At 44.5% G+C, this 13,898-nt stretch overlaps 1 protein-coding gene across 5 annotated transcripts in view; it reads right to left on the bottom strand.

Annotated features, from left to right (window-relative positions):
- Positions 1–11,062: 11,062 nt before the first annotated feature.
- KLHL13 (kelch like family member 13) overlaps positions 11,063–13,898 on the bottom strand; it is a 191,964-nt gene continuing 189,128 nt past the window's right edge. For 3 of the 5 annotated variants that reach the window (XM_065900569.1, XM_065900573.1, XM_065900571.1), the window contains one exon: positions 12,168–12,655. In XM_065900569.1, the coding sequence (XP_065756641.1) occupies positions 12,168–12,655 (488 nt within the window). Of the gene's footprint in view, positions 12,656–13,898 lie in introns of all 5 variants that reach the window. The other 2 variants (XM_065900570.1, XM_065900574.1) reach the window with 2 other exon arrangements.

Raw genomic sequence — 13,898 nt, forward strand, 5'->3', positions numbered from 1 at the left:
AGGATGGATCAACAACAAGGTCTTACTGTATAGCATAGGGAACTATATCCAATATCCTGTGATAAACCATAAAGCAAAAGAATATTTTTAAAAATGTGTATATATACGTATAACTGAATCACTTTGCTGCATGGCAGAAATGAACACAACACCGTAAGTCAACTATACTTCAATTTAAAAATATTGATTAAAAAATGAAATAAAGATTAAAATTGAGGAAATCAAGCAAAAGAGACTAAGACAAAAATATCACACATATAAATAATATCGGAAATGAGAACAAGTGATCTATAAAATGAAAGTGATGAGACATCTATGAACACCTTTTTGCCAATAAATTAAAAAATAGATGAAATTGAAAAAAAAAAAGAAACTGGAGGGGATCCCAGTTTTCACTGAGTCGCCATTCCCAACAGAGCCTCCATCCTCTGTGCTATGTGAGCAATTGAGAGGTCTTCTGCCCGTGACTATAGTGTCGCCGCCGCTCTTCCTGTCCCTCCAGTGGCTGGCCTTTCCTCAGGCTCTTATTACCGTGCTGGACCCCTCCAAGCCATGGCCACTCTCACAGGGGCCTCCCTAGTTCCGATCATGGTCATTATCACTCAGAGGGCAAGTGTTTGGTGAAAAATTCCTCAAGAGATGGTTTCTCCCCTTGTGTTGCTGCTACCCCCTCGAAAGAACTCTGGCTTGGGCTCTTCTCAACCCTTGCCAATGGCTGTGGGCCTGTGGCCAAAACATCTGCCAACTCTCAAGAGCCCCTCCCGCTCTCAAGAATGTGGAATAAGGGTCCACTCTCCCTCACGTAACCAAAGAGCCATTTTCCAGAGACATCCGGGTGGTGTAATGGGTTCATTGTCCTACAACCGACTGTGCTCTTCTATCTGACCCTTAGTCAGTCCACCCCAACCCCCAGCTCCCCAGGCCAAGCAACTGTTGCTTTCCTACATACATTTAGAGTCTGAGCGCATTAGGTGGGTGGCTCTCCGGGCTCTTGGACCTTTGTGAGCCTGTCAGCTTGCTACATAGAAGAAAAGAACAGATCGAAAACTTAGCGCGGAGTGAGTGAAATGCTCAGTGTGTGGGTTCACTAAAAGACACCCATTGCCCCCTCCTTCCCCCCCCCCGCCGTGGCATGTGGGTTCTTAGTACCCCACCAGGGATCAAACTCGCGCCCCCTGCAATGGAAGCACGAATCTTAACAACTGGACCGCCAGGGAAGTCCCCATGCCCCCTCCTATATAATCTGTTGGAACATTTCAATTTTCCATGGTGCCTTCCTGGATTTTTGGCGACTGCAAGACAGCCCCTGGCTATCCATGCAGCAGCATGAGTGGTGTGGCTAGGACACCCCTGACGAAGGGGTGCCCCAATCTTATCGGGGCCACCCTCACAGATATCCAAGAAAATGGGACATGCAGGACTCGTTCTATGAGGGTGCTGTCTGCTTCATTCCACGAAGAGGAAAGTGGCAGATGTGGGGGAGCCCTGCCCAATGTGTTCATGGCGCAGTTCTCCCTCCTCCCTCACCACCTTCAGACTCCTAAGCCCAACCTCTACAAAGGGGTCAGCTCTCCAGCTCATTCAAAACTCTGTCTCCTTAACCTGTGACCACACACAGTGTTTCCCTTGGATGCAAACTTGGCAGTGCCTCCCTGATGGATGAGTGGGTATTCTTTCACCTTCCAAAGACTCCCACCCTTTCCGTGTACTTACTCTCAGATCTCTCTCTCTCTTTCAGATATGCTCCTGGAAAAGAACCACGTCTGGGGCTTCCCTGGTGGCGCAGTGGTTGAGAGTCTGCCTGCCGATGCAGGGGACATGGGTTCGTGGCCCGGTCCGGGAAGATCCCACGTGCCGTGGAGCAGCTGGGCCCGTGAGCCATGGCCGCTGAGCCTGCGCGTCCGGAGCCTGTGCTCCGCAACGGGAGAGGCCGCAACAGTGAGAGGCCCGCGTACCGCAAAGAAAGAAAAAACCAGATCTGCCCACTTCCGTGAAGAGGTAAGTGACTGAGGGGGATTCAAAGAGGAAATCTATCAAAGGGGAGAAAAAAGAAAGAGCAGCCACCAGATGTGACAAATGGGCAACGCCATGGATTCCAGCCGTGTCCCAGGCGCCCCTGACAAAATATTCCTCCTGTGGCCTCTCTGGATGGAGCTCCGTTCATGAGATCTCTTCTTAGATGATAGTAATGGGCGTCCTTTGAGGCATTGGCCTCACTGGCCCCAGAGTCTCCCTCAGGCTCCAGGCTCAGGACTCAAAACAACTGGGCCCCCACTATAGAATTTAAAAAAGCTTTCATTCAAAAATACATACATACATACATACCTGTCGAGCCCTGTGCAACTTCCCTACCTGACCTGACCAGGCCATGACGGCTATCTCCGCCCCTCGACATCTGTACACTGAAGGGCAGTGTGTCTAATTCCCTAGACTTCCTGGGACCTTGCCTTCTCAGGCCCTCACAGCGAGTGTAGCTATGAGGAACCTCAAAAAGCAGTCAGAAAATACGATTCTGTCACAGAACCCTAGGAGTCTCACAGAAGTAATTCACCGGGGCCAGCTTTTGAGCACGTCCCTGTGTTCCCCTGGCCCATCCTGGAGACTGGGGTTTCCTCTGTGATAGCCAACCAAAGCTTCCTGCTGGAAACCCTGGTCCAGAGGGTCCAGACCCTGCTTTGATCATCTGTAATCAATTTCTTGCTACCAACCTTAGTGCATAACTTTGGGTTTGGAGTTTTTCCTCTTACGAAAAAGAAGCAAACCACGCCTCAGAGGTCGTGACTCGGTTTCCCCCTGTATTTTGCTCTTGACTGTCTACTTGACAAGAGAGGTTCACAGTTTACACCGAATGGACAGAGCCCACAGTCCCCTGAGGTTCTGACTCCGGCACTGGGCTTCAGGAGCTCCCCCAGGATTGAGCAGTGGGCAAGGGCTTTTATAGATGGAGGGAGGGGGCTACATGTAGAAACAGCACAGTCAGCTCTGACAGTCATCTTGAAGTTGATCACGTGGTGGTCTGACCAGCGTCATCTTGATTGTTTTAAGTACGGTTAATCTTCAGTTCCGGGGTCGTAGCAGATGGGGTTCCCTCATTGATATCTACAAAAGCAATCTACTCTCGTCCCCTCTCTGACTTCACGATCTCAAGCCCCATGAGATCTTTTTGACTGACAGACCCTGCATGAGGTTCTGCCAGTTCCTTGGCAACGCATTGCCTCTTAAATCAAAGAGATGAGACTCTTTTGCTGGGGCAGCATCTGCTAGCGCCTCACCACGATTGTCTCTTTCTTCTTCTGAGTCCAACCTTAGATTTTATTTCCTAGCCTCCTTGAAAGTTGTGTGGGAAGTTGTGTACCACAGCCAGATCTGGCCCGCAAATCCTCTCACTGGCTCCTCAGCTATTCCCTCCTCTCTGATTGGTGCTCACCGGAATGGAGACGTTCGTGGCTATTTGGGAAGCTGTAGATGGGAGAGCTGGCTCCTGAGTGACTGCGTGGAGGAGAGCCACCCTCAGACCCAGAACACAGCTTGCCTGGTACGTGCGTACGAAGCAAAAATGTTGACTTTATCATTTGGGGGTCTGTGTGTTACAGCAGTTTAGCCTACCTTAAGAAATACTTGTAAAAACTCACTTTTGCTCAGCTCTGTACCCATGGATGCCCCAGGCATGCTTCTCAGGCTTCTGGCCCCGCTGAGAGCTCTGAAAAAATGTCACCCTTCCGAACCCGTGATGGAAAATTCTATTGTTGGAAATATTTTCACTGATGATGATGATTAGCCCTTTCGGGCCATTAGTCTAAGGCAATGGACTAATTGAATTGAATCCAAAAAAGATTCAAGCCCTTCCCAAGTGGGAAGGCTCATTCAGAGTCATCAGAGGGGGGCAGGAAAAGGAGACTGATTTTTTTTTTAATTTTTAATTTTATATTAGACTATAGCTGATTTACAATGTTGTGTTAGTTTCAGGTGTACAGCAAAGTGATTTAGTTATACATATTCATATAGCTATTCATTTTGGGATTCTTTTCCCATGTAGGGTATTACAGAGGATTGAGTAGGAAAAGGAGACTTCAGATTGCTGTGTCCTCAGTTGTGCCAGGAAGTTTTCAACTTGAAGGCTCTTTACCAGAAATGAAGGCTTTTCACTTTTTTTTGTTTTGCGGTACGCCGGCCTCTCACTGTTGTGGCCCCTCCCGTTGCGGAGCACAGGCTCCGGACGCACAGGCTCAGCGGCCATGGCTCACGGGCCCAGCCGCTCCGCGGCATGTGGGATCTTCCCAGACCGGGGCACGAACCCGCGTCCCCTGCATCGGCAGGCGGACTCTCAACCACTCCGCCACCAGGGAAGCCCAAGGCTTTTTACTTTACATTTCATTTTTAGTATTAAAAATTTCAGCATGAGGAAGACGGCGGCGGATGGGCCGTCCAGCAGCCTGTGTGCCTGACTCAGCTCCCTCTGCCAACTCCCTGACTCCAGATACCTGATTCTGGAAGAACGTAGCCCTGGCTGTGACCGCCCCTGCCCTCTGCACTGGATCAGTCTGACTGGTTGCCCAGCACCACACAACCTGACATTGCCACGACTTTGCAAACCTCTCACTCCTGAGTCAGTTGTCCCAAACATTTTATTCTGGACTCCTAATTGGTGGAGACGTACAGCCTATGTACACACATCCAGAAGCCTCCCAAATACATCCACACGTTCCCTGTAACCTTCTCAATGCCTCTAGCAGGAGAGACTGTGATCATCTCTCTTACCTGAGGGTGTCAAAGACTTGGTGGGAAAAAGCTTCTAGTACAGGGACAGAGAGGAGGCACCCGATATGAGGTCACAGACGTCCCAGCCTTTATCAGCTCTCGTGGCCACCAGGACACCTACTCTTGCCCTTGAGTGCTCTGGCCACAAGTCACTCTAACTTGTCCCAAGGACAAAGGACCTGTTCCTGGCTAGGCCATGGTGACTGCATTTGGTGCCCTGCCACCACGTTCCCAGCCTTGTTCCAAAAATCTGCTACAGCAACTTCATTGCACATTTGTTGTGTTTAACTAACAGCTTGGGGGCTGCCTTTTTAAAGACTACAAAACAAACACTTGGAGATCCTAACTCAGATCCTGCCAGTTTTTGTCATTTTGCATTTCTGTCTCTACCGGGACCAAGATGCCGTACAGTGAAGGTGACGGGCAATGAGAGGCAGCAGTGTGAGTTCTTCCTGACTACGTCCCACGATGTCCTTCCGAAGCAGGCAGGCCTGTAGGTATGTGTAGACCACAGTGAGGTGGAAGGTAGCAGGTGGAGAGGTACTTCCTGAGTCCTGAGTAGGAATCAGTTCTCCAGACAAACTCTGTTAGCTTTTGAGGAATATTTGACCTCTTAATTGGCACACACACACATTTTCCTTTGGACCTCAGTGGGGTTACTCTGTGTAGCTTGAACTTATTATTTGCCTAGACATCAATTTGGGAGACATCTTGGCTCCAAATAATTCCCCCGTTCAATGGGAATGTACCCCTTTCCAGGGATCGAGTTCCTGCCCCTCACATCAGGGCCCTGAGGCCCTTGCGTATTCATCCAAAGGTAAGCATCTAATGTAAACCCGTCCTATCCCTGTGCTTCCCAAGGAGTTTTCAACCGATGATGGGGAACGGGGAGCATTTTGTCATCGTGGGGAAAGGCAGACATTCTCCGAGCCCCCATTCCTAGCCACTGCCGTGTCAAAGAGGCTGGGAAGCAACGAGTCCAACCCTGAGAGAAAAGCAGAGTCAGAGTACTGACACTCTTTGAGTCCTTCCTCTGGTTTTCCCTGTGTCCCAGCAGCAGCTCTGGTCTTCTTATGGTTGTGTAAGATGCCCCAATAACTGGTCTCATATATTTTTTTTCTTTTCGCCTCAGCTGGCTGGAGTTTGGTTTCTATGGCTTACAGTCAGGCCTTTTTTGCCTTCTGTATTTATTCATTCCTTTATTTCCTTATTTTGAAAGCTGTACATTTTATTTTATTTTTGTCCACACCACGCAGCTTGCGAGGTCTTAGTTCCCCGACCAGGGATCGCACCCGTGACCCCTGCAATGGAAGCGCAGAGTCGTAACCACTGGACCGCCAGGGAAGTCCCTGCTTTCCATATTTATTAATGTCTATTACAGCTACTGTTCCTTTTGAGAAACACCTTCGTGAAGAGATTTGTGTGACGAATCAAAATCATGGCCTGCTGCCATGATTGTGTGCCACTTACGCTACATTCAGAGTATGTGTTGTCGTCTAATGTGGTTTTGGTGCAAATTCCTACCAGGCTAGGGCAGACCTTACAGGTGGTTGTGGCTGCCTGGGTTTAATCACTGAGGGAACAGGTAGATTTTCAGATAAGACATGAGAACTGAGAAATCAAACCTTAGGTGATGTATCTGCTGGGGCCTCACTCTTTGGTGTCAGGACTTTAAACAACCCAGGAGACTTGAGTGTGTTCCTTGGTGGTGGAGGGAATGGTGGGAAGAGGGCCTTTGTTACATGGAGTATGCTCAGGACCAATGAGCAGTGCTTTCAACCATTTTTGATCAGGTCCCACATTAGAACATTTTACTTATATTGTAACCACACACACACACACACACACACATATATAAGTATTGTTTTGTGAATTTTTTTCTTTTGATTAAATACATGTGTATATATAAACACATATACATAATCCAAAGAAAACTTCACAAAACAATACTTACATTTATGATGTACGGCACACTCTATTTTTTATTCCATTTCTGTACAAAATGTTTCTAAAACTGATCTTACAACTCAGTAGTTCTCAGACTTTTGGGTCTCAGGACTCCCATACATTCTTAAAATTTGAGGATACCAAAGAGGTTGTGTTTATGTGAGTTATAGCTATTGATGTTTACTGTATTAGAAACGAACAATGAGAGGGTTTTTTTTGCTTTTGTTTTTTGGCCCCGACCAGGGATTGTACCCGGGGCCACGGCAGTGAAAGCACCGAGTCCTAACCACTGGACCACCAGAGAACTCCCTGAGGGTTTTTAAAATACAAGAATACACAAACTCATATCCTATTACCTGACAGAGTGATGGTATCACCGCGTGTCCTTCAACCTCTGGAAAATGCCACTGTACACTTGAGAATAGTTTTGACCTCATGAATTCCCTCAAAGAGTCTCAGAGACACCAGGTTGCCTGGACCACACTTTGGGAATTTCTGTACTAATAGGTTGTGACCCAGACTTTGAAAAACATGAACCTAGAAAAAGCCTAGACTGATTTGGGACAAAGTGAACCAGTCAGTCCAATTAGCTAAATTTCCTTCTCCATGTTTCCTTCTTGTTCTTCCTGAGAGAGGAGGGTATTATGGTTAATTCCCCAACAACAATTTCACGTAAGATAGTTAATCTAAGCCAATCCGTGCACCGCATTCCCCTGGCAACAGGGCCACGAGAAACATATGTCCTGGGTTGCCTCCATCAGACTAAAGAGAATTTAAATTCCATGATTGAGGGAGAGGTTTTCTCTCTCTGTGGATGTGAACAAGGGATGCTACTGGCAAAACACAGTGTTTACAAATGCTGTTGCAAACAGAGTGGGGATATGAGGAAAAAAAAAAAAAAAAACCAACCTGGGAGTTTGATGACACTGAGCTAAGTACATCTTGCCTGGGGCCTCCTTTATCTCCAGTGGGCTTTGCAGCTCTGTGAGAAAACACATTTCCTTATTGTTAGAGTTGGGGATTTCTGTTACTTGCAGTAAAAAAACATATTGACGCACAGAGATTTTAGGAAAGTCTTGTTAAATATCCCATCCTGTACTCTGCTGGTTACAGAGTATTTTAAAGGACACGTTGTGTGTGACCCTACTTAGCACAGAACCAGCAAGTTGGGAGTTGGGGTAAATAGATCAAGTTGATCAGGGGGCAGGAGCTGGGCTTTCATGGACTGGCTGCCCCTTCCTTATGCGTATTCTTTTATTTATAGCTTTGTGGCAAGAAAAGTTGTATTTTATTAATGCAGGCACTCGAGTCCCAGGCATTCATTTTATAAACATCTATTTTTGTGACTTGTTCAGATGTGGCTTCTTTAGACACCCATCCTAGCCTCCAGCACACTACGTTGTAAGCATCTATCTACCCAATTAGACTGAGCTCCTTGAGGGCAGGGATTCAGTTTTATTCATCTTTGTAGACCCTAGGACTCTTCACTGACTGATACAAAATACGTTCACAGTAAGTGTTTCTTGAAAGAATAAATGGGGGGCTTACCTCGTAGCGCAGAGGTTAAGAGTCCGCCTGCCAATGCGGGGGACACGGGTTTGAGCTCTTGTCCGGGAAGATCCCACACGCCACGGAGCAACTAAGCCCGTGCGCCACAACTGCTGAGCCTGCACTCTAGAGCCCGCGAGCCACAACTACTGAGCTCCCGTGCCACAACTACTGAAGCCTGCGCGCCTAGAGCCCGTGCTCCACAACAAGAGAAGCCACCGCAATGAGAAGCCCGCGCACCGCAACAAAGAGTAGCCCCCGCTCGCCACAACTAGAGAAAGCCCTCACGCAGCAACGAAGACCCAAAGCAGCTAAAAATAAACGAATTGATTAATTTTTTTTAAAAAGAATAAGTGAATGATAATGAAATGCACTCTTGTAATGCAGGAGTCAGCAAACTACAGACCATGGACCAAGTCTGGTCCATGGTCTGTTTTTCTATGGCCCGGGAGCTAAAAATTTTTAAATGGCTGAAAACTCGAAAGAGGAGTCATATTTTATACTACGTGAGAATTATATGATATTCAAATTTCAGTGTCCTAAACTTTTATTAGAACACATCCTCACTCATTCATTTACACATTATCGACATTTTTGCACTACAACATCAGAGATGAGTAGTTGCCACAGAGACCAACGGCCCACAGAGATTAAAATATTTACTGATTTTTACAGAAAACGTTGGCCAACCTGTAACGTTCTGATAATTGTATAAAACCAATATACTCACATTTAGCAATCGTTACTGATATGGGGGGGAGATGAATGACTTTTCTTCTTTCTTGTATTTACCAATTTTTCCGTATTTTGCCTTTTTATAATTACCAAGAGTTGTAAAATACTACGTGATTTGACCAATTTAAAATAAAATTCCTTTAATCCCTGTGAACTTGTTTCACGTTTACTTTCCTGCCCGCATACTCCAAGAGATCTCTGATGTGGAAAGGACTAAACCTGAGGTCTAGTGCCTTGAAAATAAGACACAATGGCCAAGAATAAAATTAGAGGCAGGGCCAACTTTCCACATGAGGAAGTCTACTTACCATTCTTGGGGGGGTGGGCAATACACAAAGGCCCTTGAAATGGAAAAAAAAAAAAAAAAGGTCACAGTTGAACTAATGAAATACAACACCACTTACTTGCCCTATGGGGGCACTCTCTCCGGGTATAATGGGAGGGAATTATTTTAGCAACTTGCAAGGAAACAATACATACTTATATATTGTTAAGTCTCTAAAGTAATATTAGAGAGGAAACAGGTTCAGGTCATCATTTTACTTTTCAGGGCAAACCTGATTATGAGCTGAATTTTTTTTTAATTCTAGAAACAGGCAAAGTAGCTGTTTTCTTTCATCTTCCTCACTCTACCAACCTTGACCAGGAAGGGAAATGATGAACCTTTTGAGATTTAATGTATTCAGTAGCTCCTTTTTCAAGTAGATCAAGAACCTAAGAAAGGCAAATGGGAGAAATGCTTGTAGAGCCAACTAATGACTGTCAGAGATTTTTTATAAAGAAAAATTGTTAATTCGCTGTGAAGGAAAATGTGTAATAATTTACCAGCTGTTGGAATTGTTTAATAACAGCACTTGCATGACATGAATTGTTATTCTAAATAACATATGGCCTGGATGCAGAAAAGGTAAGCTGTCAAACAGAACCTTGTGCTTTGTTATTCCCTGCGGCAAACTGCGACCGGATCACCAGCCCCGTTTCCTCTTCTTTCTGGGCACGCGGCTATCTGCTATTTTCCAGTCCCCTTTGGGCTTCTGTGTGGACACAGGATTGACTTCCGGCCAGCAGAACGTGGGTAGAAGTGATGCATGCCTCTTTCAAACCCGACGGCCCTCATACCTGCAATGTTCCATTTTTCTTCTGCTGACTGAACGGAGAAGATTCCGAGGACCCAAGAGGCAGAAGAAGCCACAAGATGGAAAAAACCTTTGCTGCTTGGAGGAGAGCCGCCTGAACAGGAACACCCATACTGGACTGTGGTGGGACCATTAGTCTGTCCGGTACATGTTCCCATGTTCAGGAGGGTGTTAACTCTGCAAATGGCTGAATCTGATCTGCCTATAAGCAGACAACTGAAATCACGTGACCAGTTTCTCTGACTTAAGAACAATCTTGCCAAAGAGGGTCTTTCAAATTCAAACCAGGCTTCTCCTAACATTCAAAAGTACCACTGATAGGAAAATTGTTTTCTTCATTATGATTAACTCAGGACAGAGACAGTGACATGGGCACTGGCAATTCTCCACCAGATAAGAACTTTGGCAACACTCTAGTTGGTTTGGAATAGCTCGAAATTTTTGGTTCAGATTTAATCGGGTCATTTGCAGATAAAGTAGGAAAGATCATACATATGGCCCTAACATAATTATCAATCTCTTACAAAAACATTTTTTCGGTCAAGAACAAATCTCTTAAGTCATTTTACACAATCCCTTCTCGTTAGGCACGATGGATCTTCTGGAAGACCCGGGAAACCGACCTCAGAAATTTCACTGCTCTTGTGGTTTAGACATATTATTACCCTGTGGGGATGGAGAGGGGTCAGTTAGCATCTTCTACAAACTAATTCCTCAAAGACAACCAACAATGAGTTTTCACCAATGAAGTTTGACCTGGTCAAATTCTTTTCTTCCTTGAATGAAAGTCATTAGTATTCATTAATCCAAGCTGTTCAGTACTCTTAAGTTCTGATCATTTGGATCTTGGCATACTAAAAAGAAAAAAGAAAGGTATTTAATCAAAGGAAGCCAAAGGAAGCCAACTCAGACAAGAACAGGATACCTCACACCAAAGCGACATTAAATGTTTTTATTGAACAAAAAAAATAAAACATGGAAGTGGAATTCACTGAGCGAAAGTAGCTCACCAGGTGGAGCTGCTATACTTTGTGCTAAATAATCTTATGAACCGAGTATACAGAATACATATAATATGTAAGTTACCTCAACAGCAAAGGAGAAGGTGTACATTACAGTTTTGGAAGGAAAAATTTGGCCAAATGACAAATTGAGTTGCTCAAAATTTCTAGCCCTTATTCACCTAGATTCAGTATGATTCTACATACGTGCATTCAGTACGTGCATACTGAATTCCCATTTTAATGGAAGCTGCTTTTTGGAAGAAATTTCAAAGTTTTCTTTTTGGCATTTGTTTGACGTGCTACTCAGTTTTTTAAATTCTTCTATTTGATATATGTGTGTGTCTATACTTGTACACACTTAAAGAACCCCAAAGCCTTGCTTACAAGTTGAGGGGTCATGCTGTTTTTTTAAATTAATATTCGTGAATTACAATTATTCTTTCTCCTGTGTGTCTAAGAAACTTGATGTGTTCTCAACGTACCCCACAGACAGGTGGGCTGACAGATATGTCAAAAATACTTTATGAAAAGAGGGAGGTAGCTCATGCGAGTTGGCAACCTTTTGTCTATTGTTTCCTGTTGGAGCGGGCTACCTCCCTTTCACATCTCACAGTCAAAGATGAAAGGAAAACTTTTTACTTTGAAGCCTAGTTAGCACAGTTGTACATTTACTATAATCCACCTTCAACTTGGTTTATTGGGCTTTCTAATGTAAGATGACAAATACCTTACACCCAGTACACAGCATCAAAAAAGTACTGCAGAAACATCTTATAGACAATACTTTGCCTTGCTTTTTTTTTTTTTTTTCTTTCTCCTCGTATGTTAAACATCAGCTTCTATGGGATACATTTCCAGAATGGTTTTGTTACCACCAAACAAACAGCACAAAGGACATCAATGTCGTCTTTTTTCCAATATTTGTATCAATTACTGGAGGCTAATCCTAACATACACTACTTAAGGGGGAGGGTGAAAGAAGAGAATCCATGACACGTTGCAAAGATAGGACTACAGCATCTTAGTTGTAGGGACGATCTTAAGGTGCAGAAAGAGGGGACTCTCTAGAAGGTGATGGTGTGGTTTCTTCAGGTGGAAAAACTGTGAGTGTGCAAGCTCGGATGCCACCCAGGGACTCTGGGAGATCAAAAACCTTATGCCATTCATCTTTATCTGGATCATATTTCTGCACTATCTCTACCATACAACGATTATTCCATGAATACCCACCAACCACGTAGATTTTATTTTCAAAGACAGCGACCCCAACATCACTCTGCCCTCTTAACATGGCAGCAATTGGGGTCCACTGGTCAAGGATCGGTGAGTAGTATTCACAGCTTAGGACATCATCATAATCGCTTGTTCCTCTGAAGTGATTGCCACCAATGACATACAGCCTTTCTCCCACTGTACACATGCAATGCAGACCTCTGACAGTGGTCATTGGCGCCTTCTGGATCCATTTGTCAGTATCAGGGTCAAAGCACATGAGCTCCTTTTGGAAAGTGTCATGAGTAATTCCTCCTAGAGAATGAAAATTACAGGCATGGGGTAAACAGATTATTATAAAAATGCAAAAGTAAATAGGAGACTCTGTCACAGGTCACAGATCATTAACGTCTATCCAGGTATTATGACATTTTAGAGCTTATCAACCTTGTTCTTATAAATGTCTCCCTGCTATACTTTCTCTGGATTAAAAATAAAGAAAATAACACTTTCATCTCCTTAAAGAACAAAAATGCAGCTTATATTATTGTAATGACTTTCTCAGACAGAGACCCATGGGATTTAAGAGGTTTTACAGAATGAAAACATATTTTGGCCACTCTTAGAGTTGGGTTTACAGGAAATCCCAACTACAAAGCATCATGCACTTCTGCTGCCCTTCAGCGAGCACCCTCTGGGTGCTGAGCACAGGGCTAGGGCACTTTAAAACCTAGGCGCCCGTTTCCTCATTTGTCAGATAAGAATGTCCACTCTAGTTCTCTCATTAGGATTGTGACTATAAACTGAAATAAATCACAGTGCTTCGGAAAAGTCGAAAGTATTGTCCAAATGTACAAGCTTAGACGAATGTTCGGAACTGATTATTTTTGTCGAGTTTTGGGTGGGTAGGGTGAGGGTGGGTAACGTCCTCTCTTAAAAAGCTAAAGAATTAGAATGCTGAATATATATGGAATTTTGTATGTACAGCAATTCGTTGTTGCTCTATCGAGTCTCTATCGTCTACAAAGTATATTCTTAGAGCACATCTAAATCAGCCTGTACAATGAAAGGATCAGACCATATATTCTGCAGATTAGGGAGAAAACTAAACTAATCTTTAGCCATATCACTCAGAGCTCTATGTCTGGTGGCCAGATGGCAATCGATTTTTTTCCTGCTTTTAGATATTTTTTCTGTACTTCACTGAATTGTCAGCAAGCAAAACAGTGCTCTTTGGTCTGAAACTCAGCTGTGGTTCCTAGCCTACTCTTGACTGGGAAGGTCATTCGTGCAACATACCCTAGTTATGCCAAAGCACCACTAGAACCATTCGAATGTCATTTTTTTCCCCCCCAGAAGACTTGGAGCCCTCCTTATAATGGCATAGCAGCTACACACGTAAAATAGGTGGATGGTGTAAATCATTGATTAGTGGAGCATATGATTTCCTGGATGGCTCTTTCAATATAAGATGTCCCATAGTTGCTCATATATTTAACACCAGAAACCTGCCAGTCACACACTACAGGCCTTTCCCTGATCCTTCTTCATTAGAGAT

The sequence above is a fragment of the Phocoena phocoena genome, chromosome X (assembly GCF_963924675.1).
Source record: "Phocoena phocoena chromosome X, mPhoPho1.1, whole genome shotgun sequence".
Classification (NCBI taxonomy): Eukaryota; Metazoa; Chordata; class Mammalia; order Artiodactyla; family Phocoenidae; genus Phocoena; species Phocoena phocoena.